At 46.8% G+C, this 17,752-nt stretch overlaps 1 protein-coding gene across 4 annotated transcripts in view; it reads left to right on the forward strand.

The window, feature by feature from the left end:
• The first annotated feature begins 4,348 nt into the window (after positions 1-4,348).
• The window catches only part of PLEKHG3 (pleckstrin homology and RhoGEF domain containing G3), a 54,804-nt gene continuing 41,400 nt past the window's right edge, over positions 4,349-17,752 (forward strand). For 2 of the 4 annotated variants that reach the window (XM_005211974.5, XM_024997550.2), the window contains exon 1: positions 5,567-5,782. Coding sequence is in view for 1 of the 4 variants with exons in the window: in XM_024997547.2 (XP_024853315.1) it covers positions 12,309-12,311 (3 nt within the window). In the remaining 3 variants the exon portion in view is untranslated. Of the gene's footprint in view, positions 4,453-5,566; positions 12,312-17,752 lie in introns of those variants that run through there. The other 2 variants (XM_059890417.1, XM_024997547.2) reach the window with 2 other exon arrangements.

Here is a 17,752-nt window from a genome sequence, read left to right on the forward strand (position 1 = left end):
GTTCAGTTCAGTCACTCAGTTGTGTCCAACTCTTTGCAGCCCAATGAACTGCAGCACGCCAGGCCTCCCTGTCCATCGCCAACTCCCAGAGTTCACTCAAACTTGTGTCCATTAGGTCGGTGATACCATCCAGCCATCTCATCTTCTGTCGTCCCTTCTCCTCCTGCCCCCAATCCCTCCCAGCATCAGGGTCTTTTCCAATGAGTCAACTCTTCTCATGAGGTGGCCAAAGTATTGGAGTTTCAGCTTCCGCATCATTCCTTCCAAAGAACACCCACGACTGATCTCCTTTAGAATGGACTCGTTGGATCTCCTTGCAGTCCAAGGGACTCTCAAGAGTCTTCTCCAACACCACAGTTCAAAAGCATCAATTCTTGGGGGCTCAGCTTTCTTCACAGTCCAACTCTCACATCCATACATGACCACTGGAAAAACCATAGCCTTGACTAGACGGACCTTTGTTGGCAAAGTAATGTCTCTGCTTTTGAATATGCTGTCTAGGTTGGTCATAACTTTCCTTCCAAGGAGTAAGCATCTTTTAATTTCATGGCTGCAATCACCATCTGCAGTGATTTTGGAGCCCCAAAAAATAAAATCAGCCACTGTTTTCACTGTTTCCCCATCTATTTCCCATGAAGTGATGGGGCCAGATGCCATGATCTTCGTTTTCTGAATGTTGAGCTTTAAGCCAACTTTTTCACTCTCCACTTTCACTTGCATCAAGAGGCTTTTTAGTTCCTCTTCATTTTCTGCCATAAGGGTGGTATCATCTGCATATCTGAGGTTATTGATATTTCTCCTGGCAATCTTAATTCCAGCCTGTGCTTCTTCCAGCCCAGCGTTTCTCATGATGTACTCTGCATATAAGTTAAATAAGCAGGGTGACAATATACAGCCTTGTATAAGGAAAATATATCACTTTCACTTTTCACTTTCACACAATGGAGAAGGCAATGGCAACCCACTCCGGTGTTCTTGCCTGGAGAATCCCAGGGACAGGGAGCCTGGTAGGCTGCAGTCCATGGGGTCACTAAGAGTCGGACATGACTGAGCTCCTTCACTTTCCCTTTCCCTTTCCCTTTCCTATTTGGAACCAGTCTGTTGTTCCATGTCCAGTTCTAACTGTTGCTTCCTGACCTGCATACAGGTTTCTCAAGAGGCAGGTCAGGTGGTCTGGTATTCCCATCTCTTTCAGAATTTCCCACAGTTTATTGTGATCCACACAGTCAAAGGCTTTGGCATAGTCAATAAAGCAGAAATAGATGTTTTTCTGGAACTCTCTTGCTTTTTCCATGATCCAGCGGCTGTTGGAAATTTGATCTCTGGTTCCTCTGCCTTTTCTAAAACCAGCTTGAATATCTGGAAGTTCACGCTTCATGTATTGCTGAAGCCTGGCTTGGAGAATTTTGAGCATTACTTTACTAGCATGTGAGATGAGTGCAATTGTGCGGTAGTTTGAGCATTCTTTGGCATTGCCTTTCTTTGGGACTGGAATGAAAACTGACCTTTTCCAGTCCTGTGGCCACTGCTGAGTTTTCCAAATTTGCTGGCATGTTGAGTGTAGCACGTTCACAGCATCTTCTTTCAGGATTTGAAATAGCTCAACTGGAATTCCATCACCTCCACTAGCTTTGTTTGTAGTGATGCTTTCTAAGGCCCACTTGACTTCACATTCCAGGATGTCTGGCTCTAGGTGAGTGATCACACCATTGTGATTATCTTGGTTGTGATCTTTTTTGTACAGTTCTTCTGTGTATTCTTGCCACCTCTTCTTAATAGCTTTTGCTTCTGTTAGGTCCATACCATTTCTGTCCTTTATTGAGCCCATCTTTGCATGAAATGTTCCCTTGGTATGTCAATTCTCTTGAAGAGATCTCTAGTCTTTTCCATTCTGTTGTTTTCCTCTATTTCTTTGCATTGATTGCTGAGGAAGGCTTTCTTATCTCTCCTTGCTATTCTTTGGAACTCTGCATTCAGACGCTTATATCTTTTCTTTTCTCCTTTGCTTTTCACTACACTTCTTTTCATAGCTATTTGTAAGGCCTCCCCAGACAGCCATTTTGCTTTTTTGCATTTCTTTTCCATGGGGATGGTCTTGATCCCTGTCTCCTGTACAATATCACGAACCTCCGTCCATAGTTCATCAGGCATTCTATCAGATCTAGTCCCTTAAATCTATTTCTCACTTCCACTTTATAGTCATAAGGGACAGAATGTGGTCCACTGGAGAAGGGAATGGCAAACCACTTCAGTATTCTTGTCTTGAGAACCCCATGAACAGTATGAAAAGGCAAAAAGATAGGACACTGAAAGAGGAACTCCCCAGGTCAGTAGGTGCCTAATATGCTACTGGAGATCAGTGGAGAAATAACTCCAAGAAGAATGAAGGGATGGAGCCAAAGCAAAAGCAATACCCAGTTGTGGATGTGACTGGTGATAGAAGCAAGGTCTGATGCTGTAAAGAGCAATATTGCATAGAACCTGGAATGTTAGGTCCATGAATCAAGGCAAATTGGAAGTGGTCAAACAGGAGATGGCAAGAGTGAACGTTGACATTCTAGAAATCTAGGGAATGTTCCTAGGGAATGTCCCTAGAAAATCTAGGGAACTAAAATGAACTGGAATGGGTGAATTTAACTCAGATGACCATTATATCTACTACTGTGGGCAGGAATCCCTTAGAAGAAATGGAATAGCCATCATGGTCAACAAACGAGTCCAAAATGCACTACTTGGATGCAATCTCAAAAATGACAGAATGATCTCTGTTCGTTTCCAAGGCAAACCATTCATTATCACAGTATTCCAAGTCTATGCCCCAACCAGTAACGCTGAAGAAGCTGAAGTTGAATGGTTCTATGAAGACCTACAAGACCTTTTAGAACTAACACCCAAAAAAGATGTCCTTTTCATTATAGGGGACGGGAATGCAAAAGTAGGAAGTCAAGAAACACCTGGGGTAACAGGCAAATTTGGCCTTGGAATATGGAATGAAGCAGGGCAAAGGCTAATAGAGTTTTGCCAAGAGAATGCACTGGTCATAGCAAACACCCTCTTCCAACAACACAAGAGAAGACTCTACACATGGACATCACCAGATGGTCAACACTGAAATCAGATTGATTATATTCTTTGCAGCCAAAGATGGAGAAGCTCTATACAGTCAGCAAAAACAAGACTGGGAGCTGACTGTGGCTCAGATCATGAACTCCTTATTGCCAAATTCAGACTTAAATTGAAGGAAGTAGGGTAAACCACTAGACCATTCAGGCATGACCTGTTACCTTACCACCAACCAATCAGGAGAATGTCTGCACACAGTGGAATGTAAGAAAGACTCTGACCTGTTCCCCAAATGATTCTCCTTTTAAAAATTTTCCATGGGGAGCAGAGACTCCACAGTTGGCTTTTGGCTAGGAGTCGGTCATCTCCCCAGGTGGCTGGCCTCCCAAATAAAGCAAGGTTTCCTTTCCAAGAAGGAAGCAGATGAACCCGATATCCAACACTAGCTCACAAGGCGGCTGTGAGGATGGAGACAGCGTTTGTAAACACTGCAGCATAGCAGGAACCCTGCAAATGGTAAACATTCACTAAATGAGTTACTATTACTATCAGTAACTGCCTGCTGCAGTCCATGGGGTGGCAAAGAGTCAGACCCAACCGAGTGACTGAACAACCACCACTACAACCTCGATTACCTGTCCTGGCTGGGGGTGAGGGGTACTGCTCACCAATGAGCTATCAGTAACTCAGTCCAGCGGGACTCTTTGCTACTCTATGGACTCTAGCCCACCAGCCTCCTCTGTCCTTGGAATTCTCCAGGCAAGAATACTGGAGTGGGTTTTCCTTCCTCCCCCAGGGGAACTTCCCTACCCAGGGATGGAACCCTCTGTCTCTTGCACCTCCTGCAATGGCAGGCGGATTCTTTGCCACTGCACCACCTGTGGCCTTAGTTAAGCCAGAAGCCTTCTTTGGAAGCCGGAATCTGAGATGGGCAGGACTGATAGGATTTGGGTGATCAGAGAAGAAAGCAGGATCAAAGAAAAAGCAGAAGCCTGAGGCTGAACTACACTCTGGAACGCAGGAGAAGACTGGGGCTTCTCTTTCTCCCCGGAGCTCGGAGCCTGGCCGGCCGTTTCTGGCTGAGCCGCGGTGGCTGTTTACCTCCGATCCTGCCCCCGCCCCCACCCTCCGCAATCTCTTTCACCTTCCCCTTCGGGGCGGGCAGGGCTCTGCTAGGCTGGAGCAGGCTCTCCCTCCCGCAGGAATGTGCGACCCTCCCTCTCAGAGGAATGTGCGCCCGGCTTCCCGCGCGGATCAGGCCCAGCGCCTACCTCTTTCCCCCGCCGTGGGTAGCCGGGAGCCCCGCTGTCTTCACCTTACCCTCGGCCTGGATCCAGTTTCAAAGTCACCTGAAAGCCATTTCCTTCCGCGCCGGCCCCTCCCCTCCCTGTAAGTCACCTGGGGCTTGCATTTCCCGGGAGTAGCTTATTTTTCTTTTCTTTTGGGCTTGTTTTGTTTTTAAACAGGAATATTCGTCCTTTACTAGACACACATAATGTCTACACACTAATGTCAAATGTACCCAGAGGTTTTGATGTCCATGTCCCATCCATTCCTCCTCCCATCCCTCCTCCCATCCCGGGCGTCTCTCCCTGTCTTGTGCTGGGACAGCATCTTTTTTTTTTTTTCTTTTTTAACACCTTTATTGACGAATTATTTCCGGTTTATTTAAAGTTTATGCTCTTGCTCAAAAGCCAGCCGGTCCTTAATGAATGCCTCCGTCCCGCCCTCAGCCCCTCTTTTCCAGGTGTGCACTTTTCCATGCCGAAGTGATTACATACAGGTATCCTAACAGGGGACAGTTTCTCTTCGTTGTACCAAAATGGGTCTTTTATTACACGGGTTTCTGCCTCTTGCTTTTCTCATCTAACAGTATCTTGGGGGAGTCCCCAGGTTATCGGCTTCTTCATCTCTTTCTTGCTCGTTTCTCAGAGGTTTGGACTTACATCTGTAAAGGGTCACGGGAACCGAATTTCGGTGAGGAATTCAAGACGTGCCTTTCTGACTCAGAAAAGCCGAGGTGCCCGGCTTTGGAAGGGTCAGGGCTCCCAGATTCGATCCCCACTAAAGGACCTTTCCTGTTCGTAAAATCGGGGCCGTTTAGGCCCCCCGGTGCCCTCTTGGGAGGCGGTGATATCAGGTCTGTGACACCAGGGTGACCCCCTCGGCCCCCACCCCACGTGCGTCTTTGTGTCTTAGCACGTCTAGGTGGCTCCCGGGCGGGTAGCGTTCCTCCCGGCGCACAGCGCCGGGGCCGCGCGCTCTCCCCACCTGCGGAGTTAATCATTAGCAGCGCGCGAGCCCCGTCGCCCCCGTCACAGCTTTTACCCCGGTTTCCAGCTCGCAGTGCCGCGAGGTTTCCCCCGGCCCCCGCCAAGCCGCCAATCGCGGGATTCCAGCCGCCGGCCCGAGTCTCCACCCACTGGAAAAATTCCTGGTCCGCCCTCCCGGTCTCCCTGCCCCCTCCCGTGGCTGCTCCAGCTCGGCTCGGCCCCGACTTCCTGCTGGGCACTGGGAAGGCGCGCGCGGGCTGGGGTCCCCGGGGGCCGCGCTCGCAGCTGGCCGCGCCCCGGCCGCCAAGAGGTTGGCGGTGGGCGGGAGCGGCCGGCAGTCTCGGCCCCTTCCCGGAGCGACTTTCAAACTTGCGCCTGCGTTGCGGCGGCACCTGGGTGGCTTCGCGCGCCTTGCGTTCCGGACCCGGTGGGGCAGCCGCTGCTCGGTGAGTGTTCCTCGGTTCTCTCCGAGCCCTCCGCCAGCGCCGCCGGCCCAGCGGCAGTGCCCGGGGTGGTTTTGAAACCCGCACCCTCCCAGGCACCCGCCCCAGCGCCCTGAGGGGTGAGGACTCGGGGGAGGCAGAAGGGGGCCCGGGGCCGCGTGGGCTGCTTCCAGGGCGACCCTCCTAGCCAAGGGCTGGAGCGCGGGAGGCTCGTGCCAGGAGATATTGTGCTTTAGCCCCCACCCCGGAAACGAGAGGAGCGAATGGGCCGGGTGGCTCCAAGGGGCTCAGTTTGAAACCCGGGAAGCCCGCGAGGCTGCGCCCACCCGTGCCCACTGCGCGCTAGGTTGCCGGAGGGCTGGTCCTTGCCTCGGACTGTGGGCCCGGGCGGGGTGGACCCTTTTGAGGAAGGACCCGCGCCTCTGACCCGGGAGCCCGAAGGCGCCAGCAGCCTGTTCCGGGTTGGTGTCACACGGTACTCGCTCTGGGAATCTCAGCTCACGTCCCGGAGGGATTAGAGTGAGTGCCAGAAGTGGGGTGCCGGGGAGCCGAAAGCACAGAAGCCACTGCCTGCCACTGTCTACCTCGACCTCGCCCACTCCCGAAATTGGTTTGGTTCATTTTCTTCCTATTCTCAGCCGTTTGGTTTGGAAAGCTAGGAGAAGTCGTGCCAATTTCAAGACGTTTCGGTAGCTACTTTTACTCTTTGGAGCTACTTTTGAAAAACAAAAGGAAGAACGGAGTGGGAAGTGTAATAGAGGGAGGCGGGAGGGGTGTGGCCTGGGCGGGGTGGGGGCGGCTGGTGTTATTGTGGCCATTATAAGAGTTCATCCTCAAAGTCACTTGCCTGTCTCCCGTCGTGGGCCCCCCAGGAGGCGATGCAGACCGCATCACCCTCCAGGGAACCCTAACTGGGGTTCCCAGAGTCTCCTCAGCCCCACCTCTGCGCAGCTCAGTCACACCGACCTTGCTCAAGAAATAATAAGCAGAGTAATGACAGCCCCCCGGGCTCCGCGCTGAGCACGCTGCTTGCCTCCCTTCAAGCAAGTGCCATTCCATCCTCTCTTTTGCTCGACTAGGGATGGAGTGAATGGCCTAACTGGGAGTGACTTCACCCCAATCATTTCCAGCAGAAAACCTAGGGAGTAAGAACCCAGAAAAGTTGAACCCCTTCTCTCTTATCCTCTTCCCTGTGGTTCTGGGAAGCCTCATCTTCCCTCTTTTAATAGGCTTCTGTCTCTGCTGCCCCCACTCCCAGCCCCTTGGATATCTAAACGCAGGATACTTTGCTCTGGGGCTGGGGCAGGGAGTAGGCTTGGGGTAAGCCAAGTCCTAGAAACAGAGAGTGATTTGCTGAAGAGCTGCCTTGGGCTTTGTTTTTGTTTTGTTTTTACTGATTTTTATTGGAAGTGGGATAGGGGGAGAGTGGGAAGAGCCCTGGCCTGGGAGCCCAGCACTGGCTCTACTGTGTAGCATCAAAGACTGAGTCATTTGGGCTGGAAGGCACCTCGGATGTGCCATTTACACATGAAGGCAGCAGAGCCCAGAGATGTGAGGTGATTGGAGCCGGGTTCCTACTGGGCAAACGGGCACCAGAACTCAGGTTTCCTCGTGGTCTAATCCGTGCTTTTCCCAACGTGACCTAAGTCACAAAGTTTTTTTCTGACTCAGTTTCCTCTTGAGTAGAGTTGGAGGTTTGCCTACTTTTCCTCCTAGAGGGGCCTGGTAAGGATCAGAGGAAGCCAGGTATGTGGAAATTGCTGCATAAACTCCTATACAAAATGAAGGCTCAGTGTGGCTAGGAGGAGCCCCCGAGAGTTTTACAGTTTATTGGAAATGTCCCATGTGTGCCACAAGGAGACAATAGATACCAGGAGCCAACGGTGGACACTTCCCCGGCCTGTAATAGCTCAGCTCTAGGGTAAACATTTGCCCTACCAAATTGACAGCCATCCCAGGGTCACTGTGTTTACGCTGGAGGCGGTCAAAGGCCATGGCCTGAGGGCTGTCCAGGGCAGGAGGGGAAAAGGAACTGTGTTCCACATGTACGGCTTGCCCCTTCACCTCTGCTGTCTTCTCGGAACCTTATGAAGGCTCTGCTTCCAAGCCCGTGGGTTGCCTTGAGCCCAGGCTGAGCACTGACTTTGAAGGGTTAATTGGGAAGCCATCTAGCTCTTCCTGGTTGTATTGAGAGGTTGAGGGGACTCTGGGCACTGGGAGGTGCTGCCTTTGCAGCTGCTCTGAGGGCTGTCTTCAGCTCCTCATTTGTACCCCCCTCCCCACCCCAGGCTGCCCCTCTGGACCCAGCGGCTGGCCAGCTGCGTGTCCATAGGCCTTTGTTTCAGAGTTGCAAGCCGGCCCTCCCCAGCAGAAGCCCTCAGGCTGGGGCCCTGGCATCTGGAAGTCACTTCTGCCAGCAGGAAGGCTTTACTGGAGTCCACCAGGGACCAGGCAGACCTTCATTTCCTCTTGTAGGTCCCATCTGGAGCCCCCAGCTCACCCTGGCCAGATTTCTCTCACCAGATCCACCGTGAATGGATGGATCATCCTCTTTTTCTTCCTACACTCACACCCCTTCGTTCTGTTTTAAAGGGTTCTTTCATTCATTCAAGAGTTTTTTTTTGCATCTGCTATATAGAATGCTGGACGCAGGCGACATGGTAGTGAACAAAATATATTAGTCATTGACCTCATGGAGCTGACTTCTAGTGGGGGAAGCTGACAACAAGCAAGATAAATAATGGAAAGCAAGTTAATGATGAGCAGAGTAATGTGATGGGAAAGGTGGATGTGAACTGTCATGGAGTGGGTAGGGTCATGGAGTGGGTGGGATGGTGTTTGAGATGGGGTGGCCCGGGAGACATCCCGAGGAAGGGCTCTTCCATAATGCCTGAAGGAGGAATTTTCCTTGTCTCTGGTTTCCTTTTCTTGAAACCCAGTTCAAGGAACTCACTGTGGGGCTTGACAGCTTCCTAGCCCTGCGGTGCTAACCTCCTTTGAGCCTGTGTTTCTCACCTGTAAAGTGGAGTTAGTCATCATACCTACCATGTACGGTTTTGTGAGACTGAACAATGAGCTAACGTCTGTTTGATGCTTAGCAGAGTCTATAGAGGTCTTCAGTAAGTGAGAGTCTTCTATTTTGTTATTTCTCCAACCAAATTCTGCAAGGGTAGCCCAGGCTCTTTATTACCATTGCTAAATGAAAAGCTTGAAGCAAGTGGGGAATTGGAGGCAGGTGAAAATGGAAACCCTACTTAGTGCAGACTTCTGTAGTTGGTGAAACTCTTCAACCGTCTCCTAGAATCAAGGCTGGGGGATTGTTGAGGCTGTGGGCTTCCCAGGTGTGTGTGCTGCTTCTAGGGGGTAACTGGGGGCAGCCCTGACCCTCCCTTGCTCTGGAATCTCCCTTGCTTCCAACCAGCCCTGATGAAATCACACCTTCATCCCTGGCCTCTCTACCCTGCCTCACAGCTGGAAAGGCTAACTGTCTCTCCCCCAACGTCTGTAGATGAATTCCGCTGGGAGAGGGAGAGAAAAGGCTGGTGAAATCGAGGGAGGGGCAGGGAAGGCTGGGCAGATGGTGGGTGGAGCTGTTTGAGGAGAGCCTGCAGAGGTGCCAGAGGGTGCTCACAGAGGCTCAGGCAGCCCCAGAAAAAGTTTCAAGAAGGGTCCACCATGGACCAGAATTTCAAGTAACACGAAGAGACAGACAGACACTGAGTGCTGAGTCTGGCTGGACTCCGCTCAGCTCTGCTTCCACTCAGCCAATCTGAAGAGTCTTTTCCCCTCTCAGCTGAATCAGGACCTCAAAGGGAGGTGCCTGAGCTCAAAGATAGCTGCTGTCAAAAGCGGTGGGGAGCGGTTTCCTGGGGGCCGAGCCTGGCTCAGGAAGCAGCGATGGGCGGTGGAGGGCGGGGGCTGGGGAAGTGGTCATCAGCCAGACCGCGCCCTCTGAGAGCCCAGTTTCAGGCACAGGACAGCCAGGGAGGCCCTTGAGGTGAAGGAGCTTTCTGAGCCTACCAGTGGGTGCCTGAAGACCGGGTAAAACTAGGTGTAATCTGGCTTCAGAGGAAGTTCCAGGGAGGGCCCTAAACAGCCTCAAGCAATTTTGTGATGTTGGGTGACCTCAAGTCAGGAGAATGAAAACTGGGCAGGGTTAACTAGTTTGTGATCCAGAGGAGGTACATCCAGAGTTGATGGCCACCCCTCTGGGTGTTGGCTGTTTGGGATAGACTGGCCTTGTGGACAGGGTCTCTGCTCTGTTCTTATTTTGATTAGCAGTTCTCTGAAGGCAGGGTCTCTGCTGGAGCCCTCTTTGTTCCCATATAGCATGGAGAACAGTGTAATCCACAGGGTGTTCTGAGCTTGTGCTGGGGTCTCATCCTGAGAACAGTCTGGGCTCCTCGATCTCACCTGCTCCAGCTTTTGTTCCATGGAGTTAGAGGAAGAAGGCAGTGGTGGGGGTCAAGCCTAGCCCTGGGTGGACTGTTGCCATCTGGGAATGCCACCCAAGAGAGAATGGGACTTTTTACAGTTCTCTTGCTAGCCTCTGGGGAGGGAAGCCTCCTGGCTTAAGCTCAAGGAACGGATTTTTAAGGACTCTCAGACTCTGTTTCATGCTGAGCAGACTCTGGGGCCGGCCATAGGACTTGAATGAAGTTCCAGTGGGCACGGTGGCGACTGCGCATGTTGCCTTTTGGGAAACAGACTTTGAGGGTACTAAGGGTTGCTCTAGTTGTTGCTGGAATTTGGCTGAGAATGGAGGGAGGGATGCTAGATGAGTGAAGTCTATTTCACTATGGTAACGGGATCTCAGGAGGTACTGGAAGCTCTAAAAAACTTTGCTCCCCAGGCCACAAGACTATGTGTGTGTATGTTGGTCTATATATATATAGGAGTGTGTGCACATATGTGTATAAGTCAGAGATTCTTGAGCAATAGATGGCAAGTATTTATTGACAGGAAAAGGGAACCAGTATTCTTGCAGGCTCTGTCTGTCCTGTGCATCGCTGCATCTCCAGTGCTTGCTGCATAGTAGGAGTCCAGTAAACATTTGTTGAATAAATAAAACCCTACTGTGAATGAAACTTTAGGGATTAGAGAAATTTTCACACTCTTCACAAACGTTCTACTCTGTCCTAGTAGAGTAGAAGATTCTAAGAAGTTGAAGCTGTGGTACAGGGGCAGGCAGCTCTGTATTCCTCCAGCCTGGACCAGTGAAAGGGTGCCTCGGGTCACTGGGACCAGTCCTCCCAGGCCTGCTGAGAGTTTGCCCCTTGCATGTTGTGTCCAAAGTAGAGTATGCTTTCAGTCTTGAAAATAGTTCATCCCATAATATGTCCTGTAATCCCTTTTCTACCGTATTTACAACATGGCCACCCAGTGGCCTTGCTTATTTGCAAGTAGCCAGGAAGGTCTCCAGGTCGACCAGGACTCAAGTTCCTGCATTCTCTTTCACACCAGCTCCCTCAGACCCTGTTTAACTTTTATGTAGGAGTTGTGTCATCTGATTTCTAAGCCCACAACTGAAAGGCAGCAGCAAAGGAAAGAGTGTAAAGAGACCAATGTAGAGAAGAAAAATGACCACAGTGCAATTGACAATTGATGGAGAGGGTGGAGAACAAGACACTATGGAAAACAGGCGTGAGTGTAAGAGCCAGGGGTCAGTATTTATGTAGGGGGAGTGGCTTGGCACACCTTGGCCTTTGGGGGCATCATCATTTTGATAATTGATGCTTTGCTGGTAATTGTGACCCTGAGTCATCAAGCGGAGGTTAAATGATATTTCCTTGGCTATTTAGGAGGGGAGGGAAGGAAGAGTGTAACGTGTTTTTGAAAGATGTCCCAGTCAGATTGACTACAATTTTTTAAGTGTTGACTCTTAGGTAATATCGCTAATCTTCTCAACAAGGCATAGTAGGTGGTGGTACCCTCAACTACAGATGAGGAAACTGAATCCACTCACACAAGGTAGGTCACTTTTCTGGGATCTCAGCTAAGACTTAGCAGAGATGAGGTCTGAACTTCTAGATGACTCTAGAGCACATGCTCTGAGCTCTACCCCAGACTCTTTGGAAACTGGGCACACTCTTAAAAAACGTGCCTTTTGGATAGCTCTCTCTGCAGGGGTTCCAGCTGGTCAAGGTTTTACTGTGTTACTGTGGAGTTAGGATGGGCCCAAACTTAATTCAGCTCCACCCATAGCAGACTGCCAGTTATCCCAGAGAGCGCTTGCCTCAGTGGAAACAAGAATGCCTTTAATACATTTACATTTTTTAAGCTTCTACCTGAATGCCGCACAACATTTCCGAGGCCAGAAACTGTTAGGGAGGGGCTGCAATTTCAAAAATCCCAGACCTCTTTCCATCAGGAGCCTTTGCTCCTTTGTTTGGGTTCTGGATGCTGCTGAAGGGTGCTGTGCTGTGCTGCTCAGCCTCCACGCTGGTTGTTCCAGTCGTGTCCAGGATGGTGCGGCCCGCCCCTGCGGAGGAGCACCTACTCCTGTCTTCTCACCATCCAGATCTGGCAAATGGTAATTTTCTCCAATTTATTTCTGTCATTTATTATAGAGATAGAATGTTAAACAGATGCAGTCAATGCTTTCTTTTCTAATTGCTTTCTCTTTCCTCCCTCCCCAGAAGTAACATTCTCTTGAATATGGTGTTTATCATGTCTGTGCATGTCTTCATACTTTTTACTGTTGTCTGTAAGTGATTTATAGTTTCCTGTTGTTTTGATTTTGACATGTATAGCATCGTATTGAATACACATTGTTGTCTAGATTTATCCATGTTGAAATATTTAAATCTAGTTTATTCCCTGAACTGTTACATGGAGTCTGTCATATAATTATAGTATAGCTTCCTTATGGACAGACTTAGATTGTTTCCATTTTTCTCACCAGTATCCTGTGTTTATCATCCATGTGTCAATCTTTTCTACCATGTATGTCAGTGGTAGGATTATGGGGTTATAAATTGTGCTTTTCAAGATACTGCCAAATAATGTCGCTGCATGATTTGTGAATCAGTATACATTCTGTATACTGTATATCAGTATACATCAGTATACATTCTTTCCAGAAACACAAGAGCCCCTATTTCACTAACATTTGGATTGTGTCTTGTAATCTAGTAGATGTAATTTTAAAATTATTTTATAAACTGCCCCTTAAAGTTAGCACTTTTGATTGAAGATAGGGATGAGCATTTTTTATGTTTATTGCCTGTCCATGTTTATAATTCTGTGAGGTTTTTGCCTTTTGCATTAAAAAAAAAAAAAATTAAACCAAGTAATACATCCACGTGATTCAAGCCCCAGAATGTAATGTAGTGAAAAGTCTCTACCCTTTGTTTTCTTGCTCCTAGTTCCCCACACTTTGACAAGTTACAGGTTCTCAGTACTTTTTCAGAGTTTTAGTTGCCGTTTTCTTGCTGATTTTTAGGAATTTAAAAAAAAGTCTATGTATATGTGTTAAATGAAACAAAGTGAAAGAATTAGTTGCTCAGTGTTGTCCGACTCTTCGTGACCCTATGAACTGTAGCCCATCAGTTTCCTCTGTCCATGGGATTCTTCAGTCAAGAATACTGGAGGGGGTTTCCATTTCCTCCTCTAGGGGATCTTTCTGACTCAGGTATTGAACCTGGATTTCCTGCATTGCAGGCAGATTCATAATCTTTTGTGGGTTTTATTCATTACGTATAGCTCTGGATTGTTTTAACTTTACTAAAGTTATTTTTCATAGGGAAATTTAAATTTTAATGTTGTCACATTGGCCGGTCTTTTGTTCATATCGAGAAATCTTTTCCTACCCTGGTTTTTATTAAATGGGTTCTTAAAAAATCTTTTTTTATTTAAAGTTTTTTTTTTTTTACTGCACTGAGTCTTTGTTGTAGTATGTGTGCTCTTTGTTGTAGCTGGAGGTCTTCTCGCTCTTTTAATATATAATTTTATTTATGTATTTTTGGCCTTGCTGTGTCTTCATGCTGCGCGGGCTTTTCTCTAGCAGTGGTGAGTAGGGGCTGCTCTGCAGCTGCAGTGTGTAAGCTTCTCACCGTGGTGTGTCTTGAGCACGCAGGCTTCAGCAGTGCAAGCACGTGGGCTCAGCAGTTGTGGCTCCCTGGCTCTAGAGCACAGGCTCAGTAGTTGTCGCCCTCAGGCTTTGTTGCTCCTCGGTATGTGGGATCTTCCTGGATCAGAGATTGAACCCGTGTCTCCTGCATTGGCAGGAAGATTCTTTACCACTGAGCCACCAGGAAAGCCCTCGAAGGCCTGCATTGGAAGGTGGATTCTTAACCACTGGACCACCAGGGAAGCCCCTTCATATTCTGATTTTATACTTTTTTTTTTTTTAAGTTTTGCTTCTACTCTTAACATTTTAAATTCATCTGGAGTGTATTTTCTGTATGTGACCATGGTTCTTCTCTCTGGCTACATATTAAAGCCTCATGAGGAGCGTTTTAAAATAGTACTATTTGCTTTTTAAAATGTCTGAGCTTCATTTCAGATCAGCCCAATAAAATGAAAATATCTTGGGGTAGGGCCCAGGCATGGTCATGAAATGGGCCAGGTAACTTTTATGTTCAGCCAAGGTTGAGAACCGCTCAGCCTTGTAAGATGGAACTGATTTTATTTTTTCCAGAGAAATAGCCAGTTTTCCCAGTGCTAGTTATTAAGCAGTCTATACTTTTCCTGCTGACTTCTTACTTTTTTTTTTTTTTTGACTTTTTACTTTTCAAGAGTTGATTCGATAGCTTTATGAGATATATTTCCCATATCTTAAAATTTACCCATTTTTTAATATATAAGCACAGAATTGTATAACTATCCCTGCTATGTAATCTTTTTTTTTCTCTTTTGGCCCTGCTGCTCAGCTTGTGGGATCTTAGTTCTCAACCAGGGATCAAATACAGGCCCTCGGCAGTGAGAGTGCAGAGTCCTAACCACTGGACCACCAGGGAGTTCCCTCTGCTGTCTAATCGTGTGTGCTTAGTGGCCTCAGTCATGTCCACCTCTTTTGAGACACTATGGACTATAGCCCACCAGGATCTTCTGTCCATGAGATTTTCCAGGCAAGAATTCTGCAGTGGGTTGCCATGCCCTTCTCCAGGGAATCTTCCTGACCCAGGGATCAAACTCAAGTCTCTTAAATCTCTTGCATTAGCAGGCAGGTTCTTTACCACTGGTGCCAACTGGAAAGCCTGCTATCTAAACCATTTTTATTATCACGGTTTATTAAAAGAAACTACTTTTTGCAGCCATTTCCCCTATCCACTAGCCCCAGGCAATCACTAGTCTGCTTTTATCTTTCTAGATTTGCCTGTTCTGGACCTTTTACATAAATGAGTTCATACAATGTATCGTTCTGTTGACTAGCCTTTTCATTTAACATAATGTTTTCATCAATGTTGTGGCAGGTTATCAGTTCTTCATTTTTCATTCCATTATATGGGTTTACTACGTTTTGTTTATCCATTTATCAGTTGATAGACATTTGAGCTGTTTCCACTTTTTTTGTATTATAAAACTGCTATGAACAATTGTGTACAACTTATTGTGCGCAGCATATAGATCTCCTAGCTTCTATATGACCTACTGGGAGATTATTATTTATAAGTTAACTTTTTGTGGAATTGTTAAATTGTTTTCTAAATAGGCTACACTATTTCTTACCAGCAATATATGAGTTCTAATTTCTCTTTATCTTCTCCAACACTTGTTATTGAACATGGTTTTGATTTTAGCCATCTTAGAGTGAGTATGAAATAGATTTAATTGTGATTTTGATTTGCATTTTCCTAATGACTAATGATGTTGAGCATTTTTTCTTGTGCTTATTGGCCATTTGTATATTTTTTTGGAGAAATATCTATTCAAATTGTTGCCTATGTTAAAATTGGGTTATTTTATTGTTATTGTAAGGGTTCTTTATATAGTCTGGATACAAGTCTATTATCAGGTTTACAAATATTTGCTCCCATTCTGTGATTTATCTTTTCACTGTCTCTCTTTTAAAAATTTTTCAAAAATGATGTGTAATTGATATATTATTATTAGTTTCAAATGTACAACTTAATGATTCAATATTTGTATACATTGTAACATGATCTAGTCTCATTTTCTTTATAGTGTCTTTGAAACATAAGTTTTAAATCTGGATGAAGTCCAATTTATCTATTTTTTTGTTGCTTGTGCTTTTCCCATTGTATCTAAGAAACCACTGCTTGCCCAAGCTCACAAAATTTACCTCTATATTTCCTTTTAGGAGTTTTATAGTTTTAGCTTTTATATTTAGGTCTGTGATCCATTTTGACTTAATTTTTGTGCATGATATGAACTAGATATGCAGATTCATTCTTATGCTGTGCTAACATTGTTGAAAAGACTATTCTTTCCCTATTGAATGGTTTTGGTACCCTTAATGAAAATCAGTTGACTATAAATGTGAAGTTTTATTTCTGTACTCTCAGTTCTGTTGCATTAATCTATATGTCTATCTATATGTCAGTACAGTCTTGGTAACTATAGCTTTGTAATCAGTTTTGAAGTTGGGAACTGTGAGTCTTCCAACTTTGTTCTTTTTCAAGATTGTTTTAGCTATTCTGGCTCCTTTGCTTTTCCATGCAAATTTTATGATCGTCTTGTCAATTTCTACAAAAATGCCAGCTTGAATTTTGAAATAGATCGCATTGAGTCTGTAGATCAATTTACTGAGTATCTCTAACTTTAAGAGTGTTAAGTGTTCTGATCTATGAACATGCGATGTCCTTCCATTTATTCAGGTCTTTAGTTTCTTTCAAGTGTTTTGTAGCTTCCCATATACAATTCTTAGATTCCTTTTGTTAAATATATTCCAAAATTTTCAATGCTTTGTGAAGCTGTTATAAATGGGATTGTTTTGTTTCTTGGGGGGAGAGGGTAAGCCACTCAATTTGCAGGATCCTAGTTCTCCCATCAGGAGTTAAACCCCTTCCCTTGGCAGTGAAAGTGTAGAGTACCAATCACTGGACCACCAGGGCATTTCCCTTCATTGCATTTTGGATTGTGTGCTACTAGTATATAGGACGGAGAAGGCGATGGCACCCCACTCCAGTACTCTTGCCTGGAAAATCCCATGGGTGGAGGACCCTGGTGGATTGCAGTCCATGGGGTCACTAAGAGTCGGACAGGACTGAGCGACTTCACTTTCACTTTTCACTTTCATGCATTGGAGAAGGAAATGGCAGCCCACTCCAGTCTTCTTGCCTGGAGATTCCCAGGGACGGGGGAGTCTGGTGGGCTGCCGTCTCTGGGGTCGCACAGAGTTGGACACGACTGAAGTGACTTAGCAGCAGCAGCAGCAGTATATAGGACCACAATTGATTTTTGTGTATTGTTCTTATATCCTTCCATCTTACTAGACTCTTTCATTAGTGGAGTCCATTAATTGTTTCATTAGTGAATTTCTTAAGATTTTCTATATATATAAGATCATGTCATCTATGAATTTAGTTCAGTTCAGTTGCTCAGTCGTCTCCGACTCTTTGTGACCCCATGGACTGCAGCACACCAGGCCTCCCTGTCCATCACCAACTCCTGGAGCTTACTCAAACTTATGTCCGTAGAGTTGGTGATGCCATCCAACCATCTCATCCTCTGATGTCCCCTTCTTCTCCTGCCTTCAATCTTTCCCAGCAGCAGGGTCTTTTCCAATGAGTCAGTTCTTTGCATCAGGTGGCCAGAATATTGGAGTTTCAGCTTCAGCATCAGTCCTTCCAATGAATTATCAGGACTGATTTCCTTTAGGATGGACTGGTTGGATCTCCTTGCAGTCCAAGGAACTCTCAAGAGTCTTTTCCAACACCACAGTTCAAAAGCATCAATTCTTCAGCACTCAGCTTTCTTTATAGTCCAACTCTCGCATCCATACATGACCACTGGAAAAAACCATAGCTTTGACTAGATGGGTCTTTGTTGGCAAAGTAATGTCTCTGT

Source organism: Bos taurus, chromosome 10 (genome assembly GCF_002263795.3).
Source record: "Bos taurus isolate L1 Dominette 01449 registration number 42190680 breed Hereford chromosome 10, ARS-UCD2.0, whole genome shotgun sequence".
Classification (NCBI taxonomy): Eukaryota; Metazoa; Chordata; class Mammalia; order Artiodactyla; family Bovidae; genus Bos; species Bos taurus.